This window comes from Nycticebus coucang, chromosome 18, assembly GCF_027406575.1.
Source record: "Nycticebus coucang isolate mNycCou1 chromosome 18, mNycCou1.pri, whole genome shotgun sequence".
NCBI lineage: Eukaryota > Metazoa > Chordata > Mammalia > Primates > Lorisidae > Nycticebus > Nycticebus coucang.
The window spans coordinates 64,020,290-64,035,474 of record NC_069797.1 but is presented as its reverse complement, the minus strand read 5'-3'; the positions used below and the strand labels follow the sequence as shown (position 1 = coordinate 64,035,474).

Genomic DNA, 15,185 nt, shown 5'->3' with positions numbered 1-15,185 from the left:
GTCAACAAGGCTGGCTGGACTTCTCTGCAACTTGGGATTTTCTTCTCAGCGTCATTCAGATTGTTGGCAGAATTCAGTTTATTCCTTATGGCTGTATGTCCCTATTTTCTTGCTAGCTGTTAACTGAGAACTACTTTCAGCTCCTAAAAGCCATCTTTGAGTCCTTACTGCCCCTCTTACCCTCCCCCCCATAAACCCTTTCACACTTTGACTTTCTTCTTCAACTAGGAACCAGTCTTTTTTAAGGACTCACTTGATTAGGTTGTGTACATCCAAAATTAATTCAATCAATTCAATCAGTTTTACTTGACTCAAAATCAGTTGATTAGGGGCCGCTGCCATATAGGAGCATAATTATGTGATATTCCATTATATTCACAAATCCTACTCAACGGGAGGATATCTATATTCCAGGAGGTGAGAATCATAGGGGTCATTTAGAAATCTGCCTACCACAGAACCTAACAAATGAGTTTTGTTATTGTTGGTTTTTAAAGCAAATAAAAGTAACCATGAATGATGAAGACATGGATACCTATGTGTTTGCTGTTGGCACACGGAAGGCCTTGGTGCGACTGCAGAAAGAAATGCAGGATCTGGTATGTGAGGTTGTTCTAACTCAAATATATGGGGAAACTGCCTCTTCATTACATAGATGTGAACTTCATAGCATAGGCAATTAATTATATCACTTAAGTGTTTGAAACACCACTTTGAAATAGGTGACTGTGTATCCTTTTGAGGGGGGAAGAATTCTTTATGCAGAATAAAATATTATGTCTTACTTTGAATTATTTCTTCCTCTAGAGTGAATTTTGTAGTGATAAACCTAAGTCTGGAGCAAAGTATGGATTGCCAGACTCCTTGGCCATCCTGTCAGAGATGGGAGAAGTCACAGAGGGAATGATGGATACAAAGGTAAGTACAATAGAAGACATACATTTGTTGGGCAGCGCCTGTGGCTCAGTGAGTAGGGCACTGGCCCCATATGCCGAGGGTGGCGGGTTCAAACCCAGCCCTGGCTAAACTGCAACAAAAAAATAGCCGGGCGTTGTGGCGGGCACCTGTAGTCCCAGCTGCTTGGGAGGCTGAGGCAAGAGAATCACTGAAGCCCAAGAGCTAGAGGTTGCTGTGAGCCGTGTGACGCCATGGCACTCTACCCGAGGGCGGTACAGTGAGACTCTGTCTCTACAAAAAAAAACAAAAAAACAAAACAAAGAAGACATACATTTGCTAGATCTTTCATTTATAGGATGTTCTTGCTAAAAGTCTCACTGTATAGGTTCTTCATTTCATGGCAATGCACCAATTATAGATTCCTCTCCCACACAATTATTAAATTACCTTAAGCAACAGATTAACTTGTCAAAAAGACAATTTGATTAGTCAAGGTCTCTCTAAATCAAGAGCAGATTGTTCCTTGGTTTCCTAATGACTTTCAGGTTTTTGAGAAAGGAATACAGTTTTCCTCCTTTTACCAAGTCATTTAGTCCTTTTGGGGGGAGGCAGGCTTAAGTTAGTGTGGGAGAAGAGAGATGTATAGAGAGAACCCCCCTCTCTTTTTTAAAAGAGATAGGGTCTTGTTATGTGCCCAGACTGGAGTACAGTGGCTATTCACAGGTGTGATCATAGCTCACTGCAGCCTTGTTCTCCGGGGCTCAAGCGATTGTCCCACCTTAGCCTCCCCAGTAGCTAGGACTACAGGCACATGCTACCATGCCCAGCCAGGAGCCATTTCTTCTGTTGGTTGTATAATGATAACAAATCTTCATATGATAAAAATGTAGATAACTCAAAGATAGTTCTAAAGAAAGTTCAAGGTGATATGTTTATAAAGAATCCCCTTATTTTAGTTTTATCTTTATGCTTTCATTCTTGTTTAGAACATAAAGATATTTTCTGGGCGGCGCCTGTGGCTCAGTGAGTAGGGCGCCGGCCCCATATGCCAAGGTGGCGGGTTCAAACCCAGCCCCGGCCAAACTGCAACCAAAAAAAAAAAAGATATTTTCAACTGCTCAGTAAGAAATTTGATCATTGAGGCTTGGCACCATAGCTCAGTGGTTAGGACGCCAGCCACATACACTGGGGCTGGTGGGTTCAAACCTGCCCCGGGCCTGCTAAAACAACAATGCAACTACAACCAAAAAAATAGCTGGGCGTTGTGGCAGGCGCCTGTAGTCCCAGCTACTTGGGAAGCTAAGACAAGAGAATCACTTAAGCCCAAGAGTTTGAGGTTGCTGTGAACAATAACTCCACAGGACTCAATTCCAGTAAGACTGAGTGAGACTCTGTCTCAAAAAAAAAAAAAAAAAAAAAATCTGATCATTGGTATGACTAAAAAAGGGTACTTGTTTCATTTTAGAGAGATTTCTTATTTAATGTTTTTTTTTGGAGAGTGTCTCATTTTGTCACCCACAGTAGAATGCCGTGGTGTTATAGCTCACAGCAACCTCAAACTCTTGGGCTCAAGAGATTCTCTTGCCTTGGCCTCCGAGGAGCTGGGACTCTACCCTGCCCACCTATTTTTAGAGACAAGGTCTTGCTCTTGCTCAGGCTGGTCTCGAACCCATGAGCTCAGGTAATCCATCCACCTCAGCCTTCCAGAGTGTTGGGATTACAGGTGTGGGCCACTGTGTCTGGCTCCCTTATTTAATTATTAAAAAGTTTTGGTCTTGGGCGGTGCCTGTGGCTCAGTCGGTAAGGCGCCAGCCCCATATGCCAAGGGTGGCGGGTTCAAACCCAGCCCCGGCCAAAAAAAAAAGATTCTGGTGCTGGCCGTGCCTGTGGCTCAGTGAGTTGGGCGCCAGCCCCATATGCCGAGGGTGGCGGGTTCAAACCCAGCCCCGGCCAAACTGCAACAAAAAAATAGCCGGGCGTTGTGGCAGGAGCCTGTAGTCCCAGCTGCTCGGGAGGCTGAGGCAAGAGAATCGTGTAAGCCCAAGAGTTAGAGGTTGCTGTGAGCCGTGTGACACCACGGCACTCTACCCGAGGGCAGTACAGTGAGACTCTGTCTCTACAAAAAAAAAAAAAAAGTTTTGGTCTTAATGACATTTTGTAAAAGTAAGGATTGAAGAGTGAATATCTTTGTGAAAAAAGGGAAATGCATCAAACTCTACTTTGAAAATGCTGTATTTTTCTTTTTCAGATGGTTCACTTTCTTACACACTATGCTGACAAGATTGAATCCGTTCACTTTTCAGACCAGTTCTCTGGTCCAAAAATTATGCAAGAGTACGTATGAGATAAAAACACTAATTTTCCTCCTTCATTTTCTGTGTCGAAATACCTGCAAGGTGCTTTTATAATTTGCCTTATCAAATTAGTGAGAGAAGTTGGTGACAGGCCTCCAACTTTTTTTTCTTTGAGTGCATGTATCATGAGAGGTTGTCGAATGCCCATTATGAGGCAGATATATGAGCTGCCCTGCCCCAGTGTGCATGTGTCCCTGCATGTTTGTACCACCCGATGAGGTAGATGAGAATTGTATAGAATGGCCGATGCTAAGAAATCCAACAGCTAATTTCTTTTTCCTATGTAGTCTAGGTTCTTTTTTTTTCTTTTATGATATTAATTTGTGATGTTTGACTTGAGTTTGATTGCAAATCTGTGTATTTTGTAATTTATGACTTTTTCTGGCTTCTCTCTTTGAATAGTAGGGTGATTTTGTCTTTTCCTAGCATGTTACTGAACACTCTCAATTCCCATAGAGTTTCTGGGTTTGTAGTAATATTGTTCAAGTGTACATATTTGGGGCTTGGATTTGTTCTTTGAATTCACAGCTTGTGTCAGGAATGCATGTTTATTTAACTTGATTCTTAGGTGTGGAATGGGTTCTGACCTAAATTTTTAGCTAAAGGCTACCCTCTCGTAGGCCATGGAATACAGTTAAAAGCCAATGTGGATTTTAGTCATATGTTAAGATTACTCAAGTATTTACTCCTCTAGATAGTGCAGCATCATCCTTGCCTTGCTCAACTCAGTGACAACACTGGGGACAAAGTTTCCATTGTGGCATTCATCAAGCCTTTTTTTTGTGGAAAGTGGGGCAGTTGGGCAAAAGATTTATAATCAAAGATGACAAAGGAATCTTCAATGACAAAACTAAATTATATATACTATTCCTAATTTTTTTGAGGCAGAGTCTCACTCTGTTGCCCCAGGCTAGAGTGCCTGGGCATCATAGCTCATTAGCAACCTCAAACTCTCGGGCTCAAGTGATCCTCTTACCTCTGCCTCCAGAGTTGCTGGGACCACAGGTGCCTTCCAAGACACTGGGTTTATCCCTAAATTTTTTCTGAGCCTAACTCAAAAATAAGGTGCTTTGTTATAGGAAGATAGCATAGGAGTTAGTTAGAAATAAAATATACAAATCCATCAAAATAAGCAAAAATGTTATTTAAAATATGGGCCTCATATTTAAATATAGGCTCATTTCTGGCTCCCCAGGTGGACATGGTTTATATGCTGCCTGGAGGGAACATCACTGGGGTGTTCAAGTATGAGATAAAGATCACTTGGGAATGTATCCATCAGATAGACAAGTGGAGCAGATGACCAGTAAACCTCCTTCAGGCTCTGAGATTATATTTGATTTGGGATTGCCAAGCCAAATACCATGCTGATTATTTGCAGGTATCTGTTCATCTGAGTGAAGCTGGTGACTCGCATGCACGGAAAGTATCTTTCTTGTGTTCCTTCTTAATAGCCTTTTGTTTTATGACAGGGAAGGTCAGCCTTTGAAGCTACCTGACACTAAGAGAACACTATTGTTTACATTTAATGGTAAGTGTCCTGGATCTGTCTGGGTTCTTAGTTTTCTGTGAGATGATCTAAATGAGAGCCATCAAACTGTGTTAAAACTAACCCTATGTCTGCTCATGGACTTCTGGGTTTCTTCAAGAAGAGAGCCTTTCATATATTTTCATATCTATTTTCTGCTGCATTTCAACTGCCTAAGAAAGGAGGCAGAGAAAATATCCTATTAACATAAAAATGGTCAGAAGATTAATATTAATGCTGCCATTAATTCATAGTAAAAAATGGCTTTGTTTTCCAGTGCCTGGCTCAGGTAACACTTACCCAAAGGATATGGAGGCTTTGCTACCCCTGATGAACATGGTGATTTACTCTATTGATAAAGCCAAAAAGTTCCGACTCAACAGAGAAGTAAGACCCAAAGCCTTTATTATAAATTGGCACCTTTTATTGTTTTTTCAGGTGGTAGGGTGGGAAAGCTATCAATGATTTCAATAATTGAATCTTTGCTAATTGACTGGAAAATGTCAAATGGGAATACTTTTTTTTTTTTTAAGGTAAGCATAGAACAAAGAGTATTGCAGAAGAGAAAGGTAGGTTTACATAATAAGAGCAAGGTTTAGGCTTACAGAGCAAGATACCTACCGCATAGACAGCAAACAGGCCTCATTGCCAGGGCAAGTAGGCAAAGAGGCCAAAGGAAGACTTTTATAAAAAGAAAGCCAATGGCTCGGCACCTGTAGCTCAAGTGGCTAAGGTGCCAGCCACATATACCCAGAGCTGGAGGATTCGAATCCAGCCCAGGCCTGCCAAACAACAGTGACAACTACAACCAAAAAATAGCCGGGTATTGTGGTGGGCACCTGTAGTACCAGCTACTCGGGAGGCTGAGGCAAGAGAATCACTTAAGCCCAGGAGTTGGAGGTTGCTGTGAGCTGTGACACTACAGCACTCTACCTTGGGTGACAGCTTGAGGCTCTGCCTCAAAGAAGAAAAATAAAAAAAAAAGAAGGCCAAATGGGATTTCGCTTGTGTTGTATAGAAAAAAATTTCTTATGGAACACTTTGTTTCTTGGAAAAGGGCAAACAAAAAGCAGATAAGAACCGTGCTCGTGTAGAAGAGAACTTCTTGAAGCTGACACATGTGCAAAGACAGGAAGCTGCACAGTCTCGGCGGGAGGAGAAGAAAAGAGCAGAGAAGGAGCGAATCATGAATGAGGAAGATCCTGAGAAACAACGCAGGCTGGAAGTAAGACAAACTTTCCTTATCTCTGGGGTAAAACTGAGCTTTATAAGAGCCTGTTTGTGTCATTTTCATTATTAAAGTAATTCTGTGTAGGAAGGTACACAGGCTAAAAGTTTAGCATTTTCTCAGCATTTGAGATACTCTATCAGTTGACAGTACTATGAAGAATAATTTTTCCTTTCAATCTATACAGTTGGAGTCTATGAATCTCGAAAATGATCTGACTTACCCTGTTCTCTTAGCACAATTTCATTTTGAAAGTTCTACTATTGTCTTTCAAGACAAATAACACTGCAGTGGAAAGAAATGAGACTTTTTTGTTTGAGACTGCCCAGGGTAGAGTGCCATGATGTTGCAGTTCACAGCAACCTCAAACTCCTGGGATGAAGTGATCTTCTTGCCTCAGCTTCCTAAGTAGCTGGGACTACAGGCACCTGGCTACTTTTTCTATTTTTGGTCAAGCTAGTTTCCAACTCTTGAGCTCAAGCAATCTTCCTGGGCCTCCCAAAGTGCTAAGATTACAGGCATGAGCCACCATGCCTTACTAGAAATTAGGAATTTTAATAGAATCCCACACATGTGCCCCATAACCTAAACAAAATTGTTATATGTAATTTAAAATTTGATTAGGGAATTCTAATTTTTTTTTTTTTTAATATTTTTGTTACCTAGGTGGTTTTCTTTCTTCCTTTCCTCTCCTTTTCCTTTCTTCCTTCTCACTTTGTCACCCTCAGTAAAGTGTTGTGGCATCATAGCTCAGAGCAACCCTCAAACTCTTAGGCTCAAGTGATTCTCTTGCCTCAGCCTCCCAAGTAGCTTGGACTACAGATGCCTGCCACAATGCCCGGCTATTTTTTAGAGATGGGGGTCTCACTCTTGTTCAGGCTGGTGTGGAACTCCTGCGCTCAAGCAATTCACTCACATCAGCCTCCCAGAGTGCTAGGATTACAGGCACAGACCACTGGGCCTGGCCTGGGGTTTTTTTGAGAGTTTTTTTTTTTTTGTCATCTCAGCCAGACTGCAATGGCATGATCATAGGCCACTACAGCCTCAAACTCCTAGCTCAGGCCATCCTCCTGTCTTGGCCTCCCAAGTAGCAGGGAATACTACATGCACATGCCACCATACCCATCCTTGTTTTTTATATAACTAGAGGCTCAAACCCAAGAAGTTTTTAGACTGTAGTATATCTTTCAAACATCAGCATGTTCTAATATTTTTGTGAAATAAGATGCCATAGGCCAGTTCTAAAATAATTTTTTTTTTGAGACATAGTTCATTTTGTAGCCCTTGGTAGAGTTCTGTGGCATCATAGCTCACAGCAACCTCAAACTCTTGGGCTTAAGAGATTCTTCTTCCTCAACCTGCTGAGTAGCTGGGACTACAAATGTCCACCACAACGCCCAGTTATTTTTAGAGACAGGGTCTCACTCTAGCTCAGGCTGGTCTTGAACGCGTGACCTCAGGCAATCCATCCACCTCGGCCTTCCAGAGTGCTAGGATTACAGGCGTGAGCCACTGTGCCTGGCTCCTCTAAAATAATTTTAAGCTTTGTAAATACTGGCAAAAAAAGAGAAGAATAAAGTGTTAGAAGATGTAAATTTTAATTGAAATACTATTAGAAGATTGAAGAAAATTCTTTCATAAGTGAAGGGGGCATGTTTCCAAGAAAATGTGAGCTACTATGTGGCACTGTAGTTGCCAGTAGAATCCTTAATGCTGCTCAGTGAAGTACAGAGGATACCACTAAGCAGGCTTACCCTTTATCATCAGTTTTTGTTTCATTTGGTTTGGTTTAGTGATAGGCTATTTGCCCTGAAAATACATCTCTGTCTTTCTGTAGTCTTCTTTATAAATAAAAATGGCTTTTTAATGTATATATGTGAGTAATCTATAAGGAATCATTAATAGGTAATGCCTTTTATTTTTCAATGAAAAGGAAATTATTTCTAAGGTTTCAAATTACAATGAGTTAAAGAAAAAGGGGACCCTGGAACTTGAGTCAGATTTTAATCTTCTTGTGGACATAAAGCATTTACTTTTTTAGAACCACCACTATAAGCCTAGTGCAGTGGTGCACACCTGTAATCCCAGCTACCTGGGAGGCTGAAGCAGGAGGATCACTTGAGCTCAGAAGTTCAAAGTTTCAGTGAGCTACAATTTCACCACTGTGCTGCAGCCTAGGTGACAGAATGAGACCCTTTCTCTAAAATAAATAAGGAAGGGAAGAAAGACAAAACTCCAGTCAATTTCTGACTCGAATGACACTTCCATACAAATGAGCAGGACCTCCCTGCCACTGCTAGTGTAGCTTTTTGTTTAGTCTTCTGATATATTTAATTTGGAAAATATAAAGAAACATATACACAAAAGTTAAAATTAGCCTTAATTACTATGTAATTACACATAGTAATTTCACATAGTAATTACATAATTAATTATTATGTAATTACTATGTGAAAATAATATCACAATCCTACAGACAACCCTCATTCCTAAAGATAACCAGTGTTAACACTATGGTTCTATGTGTGTTTAATGTATATATTTCGTTGTGTGGATCATCTTCTAAACAGTATTCTGCAAGCAAGTTTTTTTTTTGAGACAGTCTTAGTTTGTCACCCTCGGTAGAGTGCTGTGGTGTTATAGCTCACAGCAACCTCAAACTCTTGGGCTTAAGTCATTCTCTTGCCTCAGCTTCTCAAGTGGCTGGGACCACAGGCGCCTGCCACAAAATGCCCAGCTATTTATCAAGATGAGGTCTCACTCTGGCTTAGGCAATCCACCCGCCTCAGCTTCCCAAGTGCTAGGATTACAAGTGTGAGTCACTGTGCCTGGATTAATCCTAAGTTTTTGAATAATACTGTAGGCAGTATTCTAGTTTTGATTTGTTTAACATGTGCTTGAGCTTAGTTTGGGTTCTTTCTCTCTCCTGCCAACTTGCCCTCTTTCTCTAGGAAGCTGCTTTGAGGCGTGAGCAAAAGAAGTTAGAGAAGAAGCAAATGAAAATGAAACAAATCAAAGTAAAAGCCATGTAAAGTCATCCCAGAGATTTGAGTCTTGATGCCAGCTGTCAGCTCTGAAGTTACAGGATGCAAAGAACACCAGTCCACTTCTCTCCTTAAATTTCAGACACTCCCAGCCAACTGAGAAATCCTTAATTTCATCTTCTACTCTGCTTTTGGTTTGGAGTTTTACAGGGGTGGTAGATTGAAAAGATCTCTGTTGCAGTAATTTTCTTCTGGATAATCAAATTATTTTGATTATTTTTTAAAAGGAATGATAGTGAAATCTGTGCAGTTTTAACATATTTTTAAAATTATAACATGAATCAGCAGTGCTTTTAGTACTTCAATGTTTGAAGAAATATCATGAAACTTACAGGTAGATTGTTCCTTTTTGTTTAAACTAGGCAGTTGAAATGGCTATGAAGACTTACTCTAAAAGATTCCACAAATAGCTATTGGAATTGCACAATAAACATTGCTTGGTGTTTTTTTCTGTGTCTACATTAAACTTGTAAAAACATAAAATTTAGAACACTGTAATGAAATTTTAGGGACTCAATGCAGTGTATGTTTCATGGTGGGAGGTGCTGATGACAGTAGTATAGGCAATCTGTAAGCATTAAGATACTGACATATACATGAATAATTCTAGGGATAGATAGTACAGGAGCACCGTTTTCTCCTTACCAGATACCATGAGCTAAGGACAGTGTGAATGCTTTCATTTTAAATGGTTGTATGTTTATTTTTCTTGAGTAACACATGCATGAAAAGTTAACACTTCACTTGGATCAGTTCACAGTTAGATCATTGATCTGTGTGAAGTCATACATTTTCCTTCTGGGTCTCTGCAATCTATTGGATGTTCATGGAGAAGCTTTATTCTCTGTGCTATGGCTATTTGCTTCTCCCTCTGCTTTTCTCTCTTTCATAGTTGAAGCTGGGTGTGTTCTTTCGAAGAAATAGCCATGAATATGCATAAGTATACTTTTAAAGAATGAGCTCTCCTAAACTATTGAGCATCTTTCTGCCTCGTGAGGGGAATATTCTGGGGGGAGAGGCCCATCTGTCTGCACGAGCATTTAGCTTGTACAGATCTCTGCATTTTATAAATGCTTCCTACTAAGAAAGCATTTTTTAGGTCACGGCTTGTACCAGGTAATTTTTGCTGGGGATGGGAAAGGGTTGGGTTTTTTGGTGGGAGTGGGGTGGGTGGGTATTTTTTGTTGATTGCTTTATGTGCAGGTCTGTTCTGAGGCAATAACAAGAAGTTGCTGTGAAAACAGCATGTGCTGCTGTCTTTTAACTGCATGGAAACTTTTCACATGGGTTTTTCTCTAGGTTAATACAGAAATGTGTAAACTAAGAGATGATAAAAATGTAATTTTTTTAACAGTTCATAAAATTAAGTTATTAAAATAATAACAAAATTTTGTTACTTTAATGCTATATAATTCTGGAATTAGCCTTGTTTTATAGACCTTTAAAATATATTCTAGAAGTCAAAGTTGATATGCTCAGTTATCTTTTGAGTAATAAAAGCTTTCTTAAAGTCCCATACATCCGGACCATGGCAGCTAATTTTGTAATTTAAGCATTCATATGAACTACCTGTGGATATATATTAAACTGATTGTCAATCTCAGAGTGCCACCATGACTTTTTGGAGTTGTCCTATAAGAGCATAAGCCCATAGGAAAGTTCTTTCTGTTCAATAAAAGTCAGTGTTAAAATACTTTGCCTAATAAAGAGTTGGTCTTGACTGGGCGCAGTGGCTAACACCTGTAATCCCAGCACTCTGAGAGGCCAAAGTGGGTGGATTGCCTGGGCTCACGGGTTCAAGACCAGCCTGAGCAATAGCAAGACCCCATCTCTAAATATAGCCAGGCAGGTGCCTGTAGTCCCAGCTACGTGGGAGGCTGAGGCAAAAGAATTGCTTGAGCCCAAGAGTTTGAGGTTGCTGTGAGATAGGATGCCAGGGCACGCTACTGAGGGCAACAAAACAAGACTCTCAAAAAATAAAAGAGTTGGCTCGGCGCCTGTGGCTCTAGCGGCTAAGCCGCCAGCCACATACACCTGACCTGGTGGATTCGAATCCACCCGGGCCCGCCAAACAACAACGACGGCTGCAACCAAAAAAATAGCCAGGCGTTGTGGCAGGCGCCCGTAGTCCCAGCTACGCAGGAGGCAGAGGCAGGAGAGTCACTGGAGCCCAGGAGTTGGAGGTTGCTGTGAGCTGTGATGCCACAGCACTCTACCTAAGGTGACAGCTTGAGGCTCTGTCTAAAAAAATAATAACAATAAAGAGTTGATCTTGGATAACCCCCTTGTTAACAGTTTAGTTACTTTTAGCATGTTTTATATTTTTAGAGCCCCTTATGTTATCAATGGACTACTCCCTGGAATCTCCCTCTTGACTTTAGACTCTGTTAACTCTGCTATGAATGTTAAGTCAAAGAGGAGAATGTTGTTTACTGTCACACACTGGAAAACCACTAAGTCCTCCAATCTGGTCACTTAGCAATGCTGAAATAAGCACTGAACTGAAAGACAAAGACCTGGCTTTTAATGCCAGCGAAACTACTATTCCCTTAACCTTGGGTAAGTCATTTAATTCTATAAAGTGGGAATAATAATTATTTTTCTAATAGCCGGGTGTTGTGGCGGGCGCCTGTAGTCCCAGCTACTCGGGAGGCTGAGGCAAGAGAATCGCCTAAGCCCAAGGATTTGGAGGTTGCTGTGAGCTGTGTGACGCCACGGCACTCTACCGAGGGCGATAAGATGAGACTCTGTCTCTACAAAAAAAAAAATAATAATAATAATTATTTTTCTACCTATTTCATAAGTAGTTCAACACCAAGAGATAACACTGTATATGTAAAGTTGCTTTGTAAACTACTAAGCACTTTACAAAGGTAAGGCATCATCTAGGACTGTTCTCCAAGTGGCATTTTTTTTTCTTTTTTTATACAGGATCTCACTGGGCTAAAGTGCAGTGACATCATAGCTCACTGCAACCTCCAATTCCTGGGTTCAAACCATACTCTTGCCTCATGATTTAAGTAGCTGGAACAACAGGCACATACTAATTTTTCTACTTTTTGTAGAGATAGATTCTTGCTATGTTGCCCAGGCTAGTCTCAAACTTTTGGCCTCAAGCTATTCTCCTGCCTTGGCCTCCCTGAATGTTTGAATTATAGGAATGAGCCACTGCTGCTCCTGGCCTTTTTTTTTATTTTTTGCTCTTTTGTTTTCTTTCTCCCAGTGGAAACCAAACAGATCCTTTCAGAGTCCTCTAACTTTATGTGGAAAAATTGATAATTTTTCAAATTGTCTTTTGAGGAAGAAGGGAATAGTTAATGATTCTGTTTCTTTTCTTTTTTTTTTTTTTTTTTGAGACAGAGTCTCAAGCTATCAACCTGGATAGAGTGCCCTGGCATCACAGCTCACAGCAACCTCCAACTCGAGCTCACGTGATCCTCTTGCCTTAGTTTTTCTACTTTTAGTAAAGATGGGGTCTCACTTTTGCTCAGGTTGGTCCCAAACATGTGAGCTCAAGCAATCCACCTGTCTCGGTCTTCCAGAGTGCTAGGATTACAGGTGTGAGCCACTGCGCCGTGCCAAGGGGCCTGCTTTCTTTTGTCGGGATTGATATTTTGTTGTTGTTATTGTTCTTTGTTTAGCAGGGTTAAACAAGATTCTCCCTTTGAGAAAAAATGGTCGGGTTCGAACCCGCCAACCCCCGTGTGTGGCACTCTAACCAGTGAGCTACAGGCACCCTTTTTTCTTGAGTAACAAAAAACTTCCCTACCAAATCTTTAGATGGGATTTAGACCAAAGAAAAACATTGCTTGATAGTCTCATTCCATTCCTTCAGTAGGAACTGGCAATGCGAAGATTATTTAGAATCATATTTTACAAGACCTGTTGCATTTGGTGAAAGAGGTTGAAATGCTGTGGTTTGTCCTCCCAGGTTATCTTACTGTTTCTGCCTCATTTTGAATGATGTGAAAGGATATAAGAGGAAGAAGAGCTATACCCATAGAAGTGGCTTACATTATAGACTGCTGAAACAGAGTAGCAGAAAGTATTATCTCAGTTTCTGGGGTTTGATCAGCAAAATATTTGATCACATATGAAAGAAAGCAATTTTTTTTATCTTTGTACAAGTTGAATGCCATCTTCTCAGCTCTGGGAAATAATACCAGTTTCAGAAGAAAACTGACATTTTTTTCTCAAAGGGAGAATCTTGTGTCTATATATTCTATTGGATGCTTTGTTACTATCTTCGTCTTTTAAAACTAAGTATTCTTTTCGAATTTACCTAATTCATCTAAATAGTATAACTTTGTTTTTTTTGGGGGGGGGTGTTTAGTTTTGAGACCAAGTCTCAGTTTGTTACCCTCAGTAGAGTGCTGTAGCATCACAGCTCATAGCAACCTTGAACTCTTGAGCTCAAGCAATCCTCTTGCCACAGCCTCCCGAGTAGCTGGGATTACAGGTGATTGCAACAATGCCCAGCTATTTTTAGAGGTGGGGTCTCACTCTAGCTCAGGCTGGTCTTGAACTTGTAAGGCAATCTGCCCACTCTGGCCTCCCAAAGTGCTGGAATTACAGACATGAGCCATAACACCCAGCCATATAGCTTTCTTCATATTTTTCTTGCCTATAGATATATCACTTAGCAAAGCTGTAGCAAACCTGGAGTTGAAGCTAGGTTTCTGCTTCTGGAAAGATTCCTGGATTTGTGGGCAGAGACCCAGGTGCCCATAGGGAAAGAGACTTGGTAAGGCATTATAATATGACTCATCTCTTAGATGGCTGCTCAAGTATCATATTAGATAATACCTGTAAAGTGCTTTGAGATGTAAAGTGCTCTATAAATTAAATAATGCTATTCAGTCTGTTCTGCTCATCATATACATTTCCCTGTATTTCTTACTTGAGTATCAGAGGCAATTAGTTTTACCTTTTTCACAGTTATGTGGTAGGTTGAAGATGCCAGGTGTACTTAGTTTAAACTAGGTACTCTGGGCGGAACCTGTGGCTCAGTGGGTAGGGCGCCAGCCCCATATACAGAGGGTGGCGGGTTTAAGCCCGGCCCCAGCCAGACTGCAACAACAATAAAAATAGCTGGGCATTCTGTAGTCCCAGCTACTTGGGAGGGTGAAGCAAGAGAATTGCTTAAGTCCAAGAGTTGGAGGTTGCTGTGAGCTGTGATGCCATAGTACTCTACCAAGGGCGATAAAGTGAGACTCTGTCTCTAAAATAAAAAAATAAATAAATAGTACTCTGAGTTAAACAGTAATAGCTAATCTTCATTCCTCTAGGCTTCAGGCCAGTTTCAGAAAGCTCTGGAAATCTTAAGAGTCCTAACCTTTCTGAGTAAGTGAAATACATTACAGAGCTTATATATCCCAGGACTCATGACAAGTCAAAAGCAAAGCAGGAAAAGACAGACTTTGTAAACTCTAAAAGTTGACCTTCCTCGCACTGTTTGTTCTAAATTATCTGCATTAGCATGTGGGAGGCCTTTTGCAGAGGAAACTAAAAAAGCTTATATAGATTTGCTCCTTGAAACAGTCACAGCAGAATCTGGGCCAACGGTTCTCTAAATAGCATTTGTGGATGATTATGAAGTTGGTAAAAATCTTTTGCCCCCTTTTGCCATCCAGAAAATGATGTAGCATCTGCGCTACTAGTATTAGTACAGATGGGAAGGACCTTCATGTTTAAACTCCCCATTGTAATGACTGCAACAAGTTAGGCATTTTTTCAGGCAGTCTTCTCTAACACTCCCAATTCCAAAGACCATCTGTGAAAGTCTTTTCAATAGAACACTGCCAGGAATTTTGTTGGGTTTCAAAGCAGCTGCCTGCATCCCCAAATGGGGTTTCAGGCAGCTTCTTAGGTTCCTTAGTTCTTGGAGCACTCTTGGTTGAAAAATGACCCAGATACCCCAAAGTAAGGCAAGCATGAAACAAAGTTTACTGAGGAAGAGAAAGGTTTACAGAGCAAAAGTTTACAAAGCAAGATATGTTTGCCACAAATAACAAACAAACCTACATTGCCAAAGTAGGCAAAGAGACCTGTTATGGCCAGTGCTTGTATTTTTTTAAATGTCTGAGTTGGGCCTACCTGGTGGCTCAGAGGTCACTTGGAATCAGTCTTAACTG

The 15,185-nt window shown here is 40.8% G+C and overlaps 1 protein-coding gene across 3 annotated transcripts in view; it reads left to right on the top strand.

Annotated features, from left to right (window-relative positions):
- Positions 1 to 10,645, top strand: part of CCDC47 (coiled-coil domain containing 47) — a 28,765-nt gene extending 18,120 nt beyond the window's left edge. For all 3 annotated transcript variants that reach the window (XM_053567884.1, XM_053567887.1, XM_053567885.1), the window contains exons 7-13: positions 498 to 599; positions 808 to 918; positions 3,146 to 3,231; positions 4,724 to 4,782; positions 5,057 to 5,166; positions 5,837 to 6,004; positions 8,959 to 10,645. In XM_053567884.1, the coding sequence (XP_053423859.1) occupies positions 498 to 599; positions 808 to 918; positions 3,146 to 3,231; positions 4,724 to 4,782; positions 5,057 to 5,166; positions 5,837 to 6,004; positions 8,959 to 9,039 (717 nt within the window). In that variant the 3' untranslated portion in view covers positions 9,040 to 10,645. The remainder of the gene's footprint in view (positions 1 to 497; positions 600 to 807; positions 919 to 3,145; positions 3,232 to 4,723; positions 4,783 to 5,056; positions 5,167 to 5,836; positions 6,005 to 8,958) is intronic.
- The last annotated feature ends 4,540 nt before the right edge of the window (positions 10,646 to 15,185 follow it).